This window comes from Sander lucioperca, chromosome 18 (assembly GCF_008315115.2).
Source record: "Sander lucioperca isolate FBNREF2018 chromosome 18, SLUC_FBN_1.2, whole genome shotgun sequence".
Lineage (NCBI taxonomy): Eukaryota > Metazoa > Chordata > Actinopteri > Perciformes > Percidae > Sander > Sander lucioperca.
Window position 1 is genome coordinate 14,389,547 of NC_050190.1, and position 11,239 is coordinate 14,400,785.

Consider the following 11,239-nt stretch of genomic DNA (forward strand, 5'->3'; position numbering starts at 1 on the left):
TTACAGCTCTGTCAGGCCCTGTGAAACATCTAAATTAGCAGTCTGAATTCTGCTTGCTGGTGATACACCGGTGCAGGCTCTTTCAGCATAACAGTCAGCGAGCTGCAGACCCAGTCTATGGATACCTCATCTACTTTGTCAAGTTTTATTGAGACATTTTTATGAAAAACTGGAATTTAAATGCACATTCTTGCTGGCAAGAGTGGATCACAGCCATACATTTATGTGCCCAAAGGGAGTGCATTTATCACTTTAGAGTGCAACATTCATTATGCCTAAATCTCACATGGAGTGTCGTTGTTTAGGGGTGTAAGGAGATGCCTCTGTAATGTGTAATCAGATCTATAAGGATGAGCTGTGTAAGTGGGTTATTGCGTTTTCCTGCTGTTGACTCCCAAGGATACTCCCTTTCTCCAAGGCTTCACTGGACTCAAACTAATGGATTCCAGTTGCTTGACACCGAATGGCTCAGCTCCTTTTGCTTTTCTAGGTAGAAGACCTCAATCAGAGTAGACATGAAGTCTTAAAATCCCTGAGAAAGAAGTCTTGAGACTATTTGTTTGCCCAAAAAGACACCAACTGACCAAGATACTTTTTTTCCTGAAGTGTTTAATGTTCACTTGACATTACAAAATACAAGGTAGGAGTATAAACAGCACTTTGGGTAGAAAATATAGTACAAAGTTTATAGAAAAGCTTCACTAATAATTAAAAAAGGACCCAAACAAAAACCAAAATAACAAAGACATCCTCATGGCAGTGTGCAAATAAGTTTATACAGACAGAAACGCTTCCATATGAGGCTACGCTTCTAGATAAATTATTTAAATAGCATATATCTACACAAATGAAATAACCTCAACATAAAACCAACATAATAATTTATCAAAACAAATGCACAGGGAAAACATAAAGCACAACAAAAGACAACATTTCTTTAATCCTTTACATTCCTGTGACACAGGAGTGGATTTTCACTCCTGTCCCATCCCACAAAAAACTCCTGTCCTGTCATAGCCCGTAAGAATGACTCCCGTCCCATCCAGTTCCTGTGAAAATAGCCTTTATTCAAACTAGAACTGCATATAAAAACTGACCTATTGTTATTGTGATTCCCGTCCCGCTCGCTCTTGTTGACGTTTCTTCCTGTCCAGTCCCTGTCATATGATGAATAGTGAAATTGACTCCCATCCCAAGGGAATCCCACAGGAATCAAGTGACCCACAGGATTCCCAAAAATGTCAGCCTTTAATATACAGCATATCAATTATATTAGAGTCTTACTAAAAAAAAAGAAGCCAGCCAATGTATACTCTTTTGCTAAGACAAGTGATTCTTGTGTCTTTCTGGCCTCATACAAAAATAATTAATGAGGTAATATTTGTACATAAAGGGTTTCCTTTGATTTTTCCTTGTCAGAAATGTACACACAAGCTCAGGCACACCAGTCATGCACACTGTGCAGAAGCAGAATATTTAGAGATACAGTAAGTGATGCCAATCTTTTACATTTTAACTGTTTTGGTCAAATATATTGCCATATCTTGCCATTAGTGGATATTGATTTAAGTTAATTGGAATAAATTGCATAGGATGCAGAGACGAGCGAGAATTAAAGCCTCTATGATGAATACGTTTATACAAACAGCCATACTTACAATGCTTTAATCATGACAGGAAATAGACTGGCCTCGCTGTTTACGTCCCTTGACAAATTCAGTAAAGATTAGAGATATTAACATAATATTTGCTAATAATTACTGTTCCAAAGCAATGTTTAGTGCGCCTGCTTTGGGGTCCTGTGCTGTCCTTTTTTTGTGCTCTCCTCGTTTCTTCTTGTGCTCTTTCCTGAGAAGGCAAATGTTTTGGGCCAGCCCTAAGTCTCGGTTAAATACGAGACCTCGTAGACAGGTCTGTTTGGGGTGGGGTAAGGGGTTGTTAAAAGACATAAAAACTAAACAACTGACGCGGTTGTCTTCATAACAATGCCTGTTGGGTAGCACACATGCACAAACACACAAACAACATTCACTCTTTTTGATAGTCAGTCCATACTGTCCATGGTCCCTCAACAGTTCCTTCAAGGGGTATATTTACCCTGGGCTAAGAAAGTTATCCTACTGCTTTCTTCATACTGAAACAAGCACTTTGAGTCCACAGCAGATGTATATTAATGCTCAAAAATAAAAATAAAAAACATGGAACACTCTTCCCTTTGGTCCCTCATCCATAGGGGAATACTGCCAACCGACAATCGTTCAGGTGTGCAAAGCAATAAAATGACAAGGTGAGAGGGCCAATGTCTTCTGAGCAAAGCTGCGCTCACTATTTGAGTTTGGTGCAGTGGTGCAGAATCATCATTGAACTTTCATTTGGCTTCAAGTCCTGAGGTCAGTTTACCTCATGTTAGCTCACTTCCTCGTCATTCCTCCAATGTGCAGTTGGCAAAAGAAAAAGGTTAAAGAGAAATTGATCCAGTTCTCGTATTATATATTCATACTGACGGACGGAAGGCTCTGTGGTCCAGTTATGTATCTGAAAGAAATAAAAAAAAAAAAAAAAGGAAACATGTTACAAATAAAGTCGAAGGTGATGAAACCAGTCTTTTTTAAATTTCAAACCATTGCTTATGTGCTTACCTCTGCATTCGTATTTGAGGTCTGAGAAGTAAACCATCTCCTGAGAGAAGACGTACAAGCCTAGTCGCCCACCAGCGTAGGTCTTGTCGTAAATGTTTCCAGAATCGGCCATGATTCTCTTGCCTTCATACATGACCACTCTAAAAAAGAAAACGTAATCACATGAGCTCATTGCTATTTTTATATAAATTATGCAGATTTGTAATTGAATGAAAGGGCATGCTTCTTAGGTTTTGAACTTACCTAATAAGACCAGTCTTGGGTCTGTGGGTCAGATGCCATCTGTAGGCGGTGAAGTCCTTCCAGCCAATGTTCTTGGGGTCATGCCACAGAGTGCGCACCTGAAAAGGATAAGTCGCGATTGTTAAAATGAGAAAAGTGTCAAACATGGTCTAGAATGATGTCTCGAACCCTAAATCAATGAATCTACTCTCACCTGTCCGGGGGTGTCTCCGGTGTGCCACAGTGCGTTCCTCAGATGCTCACCAGGCCCGGTGGTGGAGTTGACCACTTTGATTGACAGGCCAGAGTAGCCTTGAGCTCTTGTGGGTGTGTGGGACCAGTAGGTCTGTGTGATCTGTTTCCACATCACAGTGTAGAAGCGTGAGCTGGACTGGTAGCCAAACACAAACCCAGCGTAGTCATCATCTCTGTCTGTGTTGATGAAGAACGTTCCACTGAAATCCACTGCGCTGAACTCATCGAAGCCTAAATTAAGATGAGAGATGGTTTAGAAGTGGTTCGCTACCACTTTATGTTCATGCAACGAAATGTCTGACTGTGTATTACGTACCAACAGCAATGCCAGGATCACAGTTGACAGTCTGCACCAACTCCTTGCCCTGATGCCGGACCACCCAGTTGGGGTCAATCTGGGAGGTGCCCTTGGGGTCCAAAGGAACCATTTGGAATCTGCGGAAGTCTGTTTCACTGATGGCAAAGTTCTCCGGGCACACGTCATGGATGTCCAAAACATTGTCTTGGTCAAAATCGTCTTTGCACACGTCACCACGGCCATCACCTGAGAGGAAAAAATAGACATTGAAGTCACAAAGAAGGAGCTACAAAACTTAGCCCAAAAGAAATAATTTAACTGAGGCACTATTTGTCCGGTAAATGGCACCAATTTTTCAAAAGACCACATATGACACAACGTTGAGAGACTGACTCACCATCAGAATCCAGCTGATCAGGGTTAAATGCCAGCCTACAGTTGTCTTTGTCATCAGGAATGCCGTCGTTGTCATCGTCATGGTCACAGGCGTCACCCTTGCCATCCTTGTCGTGGTCTGCCTGGTTGGCATTGGGTATGTAGGGGCAGTTGTCCAAGTTGTTTTGGTGACCGTCCTCGTCAATGTCCTGGTTGTTGTCGCACTTGTCTCCTACGCGATCTGAGTCAGAGTCGATCTGTAGGAGAACAGAATTCCTTTATGATGAGATTTCCCACTCACACTATAAGAGTCTTGTCCTCACTTCAAATACCTCCCTTCACTGTTTTTTGCAAGCCTCAATATGAGAGGTGCTACTGATTTAAATGTAGCCCCTTGTTTTCAGGTATGCAAGCAATGTCCCCTCAGACACATTCATATTTGTTCCAAAGGTGGATGAATAGATGCACTCTTTTTCCTCAAAGCTGTCACATTCCTCTCTTTCATTAAAGAAGGAACTTCTACATAGTTACATGGCACATTGATCTATGTTACCCAGAATGGCTTGTAATGGAAAGATGAAATCTGACATTACCTGATCAGGATTGTGCTCCAGAGGGCAGTTGTCACAATGGTCTCCCACCCTGTCCCTGTCAGTATCTCTCTGGTCCTCATTGTAAACATATGGGCAGTTATCGTTCTCGTTCAGAATGCCTGTTGAGTCAAAACATACTTATCTTAGCCTGTGCAAATGTTTTTTATGGCTAAGGAAAGGCATGAAAGATACCTTGGATGGAATTTGCAGAAACCACTTACCATCACCATCAATGTCAACAGCACAGGCGTCACCCTCTCCGTTGTTGTCAGTGTCGGTTTGGTCAGTGTTAGCCTCGTACACACAGTTGTCACAGCGGTCGCCAATGTCATCTCTGTCTGCGTCATACTGGGCAGGGTTGTACACTTTTGGGCAGTTGTCCTAAATTCATAGAAAAATATCAAGAGCATAATTAAATTACTAAAATGGGTCATTACTCAAAGAAATTATATTAATAGAAACAAAACTGCTTTCAAGGCTTGTTTTTTTTCTAACTTTTGCTGGAATGTGATATTCCACTGCAAGCGATCTGGTAATTATTACCACAGCATTTTTTTTGCCCAACTTTCCAAATACACACTAAGAATTATGGGCAACAACCCACATCATCCTCAATTCTGGCTTTATCCTATGTTACATGTTTTCCACTCTCTGGTGAAAGCACACAAACATAGAGACTTTACATTCCTACTGCCCAAAGGAAGGATAGCTGCTGCTGATTGCTATGTCTGGTCTCTGAGAAAAGCACACTTTAGGGCTAAAATAAACTGCTTTGATGACGCACCCTATCATCGGGGATCCCATCATTGTCATCATCATGGTCACATTCATCACCCAGGCCATCTTTGTCATGATCTTCCTGGCCAGAGTTGGGAAGGTTGGGGCAGTTATCCTGTAAAGGAACAAAGGAGCGGTTAAGGAGGCAATCATCATAATAATAGAGTGTGGATGGGTAATAATGCCTTTTTGTGTTTCTGTCCATGTGGGGTCTGGCTACCTTTTTGCAGTGGTAGGTGGCGTTCTCCACACAATGCAGGTCAGTGTTGGGCCATCCGTCCAGGTCACTATCCTCTCCGCAAATACGGCCATTTCCGGCATATCCTGGCCTGCACTCGCAGCGGAACATGGATTCAGAGAAGACGCCCAAGTAGATGCAGTTTGCATTTTTATGGCAGTCGTGGCTACCATCTTGGCAAGGATTACGGGGTTTGCAAACCTAAAGAAAATTACAGAGAATTAAAAAAATGCAAGCAGCTAGTCTACTAGCCACAGTAGTCAGTAAGTAATAACTCAAACCTGTTTTTTAGCAGTTGCCTGTTCCACTCCTTTTCCAAAGGGCTGAGGACCTGAGAAACGTGTGGGGCAGGGCAGGCAGTTGTAGCCGGGTTCAGTGTTCTCACAGCGATGGACTCCATTATATGTGTGGCAAGCATCAGGGACCTCTTCACACTCGTCAATGTCTTTGCATGTGATGCCGTTCCCAGCGTAGCCAAGTGGACACTTGCCGCACCGGAAAGAGCCATCGGGGAAGCTGGTGCATTTTGCGCCAGGGAAGCATGGGCTGGAGAGACAACCATCTGTAGAGAAAAATAATTTGTACTTTAAAAGAGTAATCTGTTGTGAATAATGACTTCTTTAATAATTGTTCAATCTTAAATGCTTACCAATAGGACAGTCCTGTTTGTTGCACACTTGAGTCACAGTTGCATCTCCAACACAATCCTTTCCTCCAAATTTGGGGACGGGGTCAGAGCAGAGACGTTTGCGGATCTGGACTCCTCCACCACAGGTAACAGTGCAGGTGTCCCATGGTGACCAAGGTCCCCAACCTCCATTGACTAAAAAGTATCATAAAAACAACATTCAGCATGTCCTCCTCAATTCAGACACTCTTACATACTGTATATACTCTGCTACTGATATTCAACTCACTAGGACAGGGTGACTTTTGGCAGATTTCCGTTTGACGTCCTTCTCCCTGGCAGTCACTGCCACCCATCTGGGGTGTGGGGGAGTTGCAGAGGCGTATCCGGGTGATGACCCCCTCACCACAGGTCACAGAGCACGAAGACCAGGGAGACCAGTGGCTCCAACCACCATCCTGTTTGACTGTTACCAATGCATACACAATTAATTCATCATGCTCTCAAACAGAGAAAATATATTGTCACACTTGCTGTGTTAAGAATGCTCAGTGACTTACAGCGTTTGTCACATTCCTTGGGGTAGCAGTCACGGGTCTGGACAGAGGTGCCCTCACAGTTGCTGTTGATGCGGTCGCAGGAGCGTCCACGCTGCTGGATGCCCCGACCACAAGTCACCGAACAATGGGTCCAGTCAGACCAGGGGGACCAACCATCCTCTGCATAGTCGCTCGCTGTAGACGGAGAAGACATAAAGTTACCTTGGGAAAAAGATATCAAGAAGGAAATAAAGAATATCAGATGAAAAGTGCAGCAGATTTAAAAAATAAGCGTACGTGTTCCACAGCGAGGGCAGCACTCTCCGTCGGGCACGGTGGCATTAGCACATGGGATCAGAGGGCAGGAGATTTTGCGACACACAGTAGCAGAGTTCTGGATAGAGGAACAGTTGAATTAGTACAAGAATAATGAATGAGCTGACTGGTTGACTGGCTACAGACAAAAACAGAGGCTTTGCAAGTGCTGTTCCAAGCCTAATCATTATATTTTACAGTGAGTGATCTTCATCAGGGACATGACACTCCTGCTGTGTTGATAGAAAACATAATCCTCCCCAACACTCTTCCACTAACACCTAACTAATTACACAACAACCTTCACTAGATGTTGCTGGTGGGGGAAAAGTCCCCATGCTGCTTTGTTGCTAGTCGAGAACAAGTGTTGATGGCTTTCAGACAGAAGTGATGTGGTTATACAGGGAGGTGCTAACATAAACACTATTATCACTTCATTACAGCAGGGATACAGGAAACAGGGCAGCGTCATTCTTCAGCTGATTCCTGGCTTGTTTAAAGGTTGCATTCCAGCATCTGTGATGACACTTACCTGGCAGGTACACTCTGTGCAGCCATCCACGGTCCATTCATCTTTGTCCTTGTGAACGATGCCATTGTGGATGCAAATTCCACTGTGGATGTGCATTTGAATTTTCAGCTGTGAACTGTCCTCAGACTGGAGGAAAAAAGAGAGAGAGTGGCTCAGGATGGAAAACTTTCCCTTTGCCAAAGTTCCAATACAAATGAATCACTGACCGACACCGTGATTAAGACATTGCTTGACTCTAGCGAAGCAGTGCAAATGCAACTGACAGCCAAACATATTTGTGTATACACATGGGTCTCATTAAGGACTTGGCCAGGGACTGCCATTACAGCGACAAGTGGCTACGCACTGGGAATGCGTTAACTGAGAAATGGAGGGGAAGTTGGAGACGAGAGGAAAAGAGGGAGTGAATAATGACAAAGAGCAGACCCTGATAGCCCTTGGAGCTTACCACTTTGCGGAGCTCATTCGACAGCTGTTTAACAACCACACCGAGTCCCTTGAGCTCCTTAAACATGCCGGCAATGTCCTCACAAGAGAAGCCGCAAACAGACTGCAGATCTGAATACAGGAGAGAAGAGTCCAATAAATTACTTCACCTCTTACTTACAACTGGCCAATAGAACAGAGACACACTTTGGGGAGGAGAAGTCTCACCTTTGGCTTTGTGGCCGGTGTAATCAGTCCTAATAGCGGGGCTGGAGCCATTGACTGGGTTGTCCAGGGTCATGACATCAGTTAAAGTAGCTGCACGGGAAAAGGGGAGAGAAGACAAATTATTTATGTTCACTGGAGAACTATGTGGTATTCCATATTTTGCAGCCAACTAAGATCCACTCAGTTAAGGGCACATTATATGTTTGATTTATTTTTCAGACTTACCTCCACTCTGGCATCCCTTATTTCTCAGTATGGCATCAAGAGTGGTCCCAAATACAAAGCGCACATTTTGAAGCACTCCCTGTAGGACAACACATTCCAGTTAAGAGACACTTGGATCTATTAAACCTTTATTTACATACATCAGTTATTATGTGAGCTTGTGTAGACCTCACCTTGAATTTGTCCCTGACAGCTCCCTTTCCAATCCTGAGCCTGGCAATGTCTGCCACCTCTTGGGACAGAACTTTGTAGATTGGCACATCCATCTCTGATACATTGATCTCCTCACAGCCGACATAAAGCTGCACTCGATCATCCTGAACGAACAGCGTGATGTTCTTCCAGTGTCCAGTGGCCAAATCAGCATCATCGATAGACACGACCTGCTGCTGGTTCATGAAGGAGTAGACCACATCCAGAGTGTTCGCCTTTCCGTTGGAGATGATCTCGAAAATGGGTTCGGATCCGTCATTCTTCTCGATGGTCAAAAGGCTGCCCCTGGATTTTTTGAACTGCTTCAGGTTGACCAGGAGGAGGAAGCCCCTCTCAGCCTGGATGGAGTCGAGGAGGTCCCTGAAGGAGCTATCGGGGACTGGGGGGATCAGGTCTGCATTGAGGAGCTTGTATGCAGGGCTGTAGGGATCTTCACCTTTGACCAAACTCACTCCATTGCCTCTCTTGTTTACCCGGGCCAGATCAAATAAGTCATACACACTGTTATCATCCCGATTCTCTGCGGTCAAAGAAAAGAAAGAGCATTGTTTAGTTTTTTTCTCTCATAATGACAGTGTGCATGAAAATGCATAAAAACAAAGAAACCCCAAAGTAATAAGTTTATATAAATAAATATAGAAATATATAAAATATACTATATTTACTAGGACTATACAACAGCAAAACATTATAAAAATATAACTTTATTAATATACATAGAATATTATTAAAATGTTAGTGCGTATCAAAGTTACAGTTAAAGTCCCTGTAGGGATGATTTAAATATGGAAATACTTTTTTTTTTTTTACAGGTAAAAAAAACAACAACCCACTATTAACAAACTTTTTTCCATCTCACCTGCCAATCTTGCGCCTTCACAGCTCCAAAGCATCAACAGCAAAAAGATGCCACACAGCATCATATCGAAATCTCAAGTGATTCCTATTGCAAGTGCAAGAATAACAAAACAAGCCGTTACACATCCAGGCTACATTTTGTCAAAAATAAATAATGATACAAAATAATATAGTCTACAAACCTTTAAAATGAAAATCCCCTCTGAAAAAAGATAAGAAAGAAGTTCTTGCTTGTCCGAGTATGTATCCCGTTTCTCTTCCAGTAGCTCTTTTAGAGGCTCATTAGTTTCGTGTAGATCGCTTCAAAGTCTCTATGAGATCCTGTCCGGGATTTATTCCGGTGCTTAGACTTATTCTACTGACTTATCCTACCGATACAAGTGCTATTTAAACAGTTTGAGGACATTCCTGAGGTCCCGCCTGAACCAATGGGATGGCTGCAGGAGAGAGGGACGGACTTGTTTTCTTACCTCACATCCAGTCAGAGTAACATCCGAGACGCACACAGAGGGGAAAAATGCATTCCTGAGCTGGATTTCCATCACCGGACAAATATTTCATACACGCTCTGGAGCCAAGACTGGTCGTTTCCGGTCAAATAAAAAGTTTAATTATTCGTCAAATAATCTTAATTGCATAAAGCTGTCGTTTTCTAAAAAAAGTATCTATTTATTTTTAATATGATCCAAAGTAAGGAGGCCAATTAATTCAGTCGACTGGCAATACAAAAATAGTTATGAGTGGATTCAGAAGTTTTATTAAACATTACATTTCATAACTACAGTTATGTATTAATTCCAGCTCATATTTATATGGCATACAGCAGGCTATTTACTGGGTCATGGTGTGCTTCTCATTTTGCTATTCCTAGTCTGGCCGCCAGGGGACTTATTGAGTAATGAATGCAAGTGTGTGCTGGTCTTAGAATGGGAGGTAGGATACTTGTCTCTGGGTTGCCTATAACGTTTAAAAACAGTTCAAGCAATGTATGACACATGCATGTCCACAACAAGCATGTTTTTAAGCTTGAAACGTATTTATTGAGTACAAATGCTAAACATAGGCTATACAATACATGTATAATGGAGTGAGTGAATACATGTGAGATAATCCAAATAATGAGTGGAAAATAATGTTTTGTTTTGTGTTAATTTGTGTGGGAAATAACTTAATTGTGTGTCACATCTATTAAATCATGTTATGTTAATGTTAGAAGAAGAAAAACGAGGTGCCTTTCTTAAAAATGATTTGCTTTTGTTTAAAACCTAGGGGTTGTTCCCCCCTACAGGGCCACAGGACAGATCTGAGGGGTAAAAAAAAAAATTGTTCTGCTGCACACCTGGAACATTTCTCCATGTAGACTCTCGTTCGGTTTGCTAGTGGTGGCTGAACGACACAAACCAGCTTACTTTAAAGAACCGGTCTTCTCATCAGTACTAATTTCCGACACCATAGATTTGGCAAATTATGGAGGCGGGAGGCTGCAAATTTAGGGGTGCATGCTGGGTGGTTTCTGTCAATCAAAGCAACCATTGACTGACTGAGTGAACAATTAATATGCAACTGGGATAACTGACAAGTTAGGCCCCGGTGATAGTTCTTTCAGATGACAATTAAGACTGGGCAATTAACAGATACCTTTTTCAAGAGCGATAATTATAAGTACAGAGGAGTAAGTAGTAGTAATTTAATTGAAATACTGCCCATCTCTGCACATAGGCATGCATATTTGTGGATACAGAGGAAAGTTATATAAAGAGAGTGAGTGTGTGACAGAGATGAAAGCCTTATGGAAAAACAGGGAAGCACAGAGGTGCCTATGCTGTGATGACTTACACTCTAAAATAGAGGGACTGTCTAAAATAGGTTAAATATTTG

At 42.4% G+C, this 11,239-nt stretch overlaps 1 protein-coding gene across 1 annotated transcript; it reads right to left on the minus strand.

Moving 5' to 3' along the window:
- Window positions 1-591: 591 nt before the first annotated feature.
- On the minus strand, window positions 592-9,785 carry LOC116035434 (thrombospondin-1-like). Its single transcript, XM_031278440.2, has 22 exons — window positions 9,544-9,785; window positions 9,363-9,446; window positions 8,464-9,023; window positions 8,291-8,369; window positions 8,066-8,155; window positions 7,860-7,969; window positions 7,412-7,537; window positions 6,862-6,958; window positions 6,586-6,759; window positions 6,315-6,491; window positions 6,047-6,220; window positions 5,679-5,959; window positions 5,380-5,598; window positions 5,167-5,274; window positions 4,604-4,763; window positions 4,383-4,501; window positions 3,812-4,046; window positions 3,433-3,660; window positions 3,076-3,347; window positions 2,883-2,980; window positions 2,640-2,779; window positions 592-2,535 (listed from the first exon to the last, which is right to left on the minus strand). The coding sequence occupies exons 2-22, from the start codon at window positions 9,424-9,426 to the stop codon at window positions 2,528-2,530; spliced, it is 3,519 nt and encodes a 1,172-aa protein (XP_031134300.1). The 5' UTR covers window positions 9,427-9,446; window positions 9,544-9,785; the 3' UTR covers window positions 592-2,527.
- Between the last annotated feature and the right edge of the window lie 1,454 nt (window positions 9,786-11,239).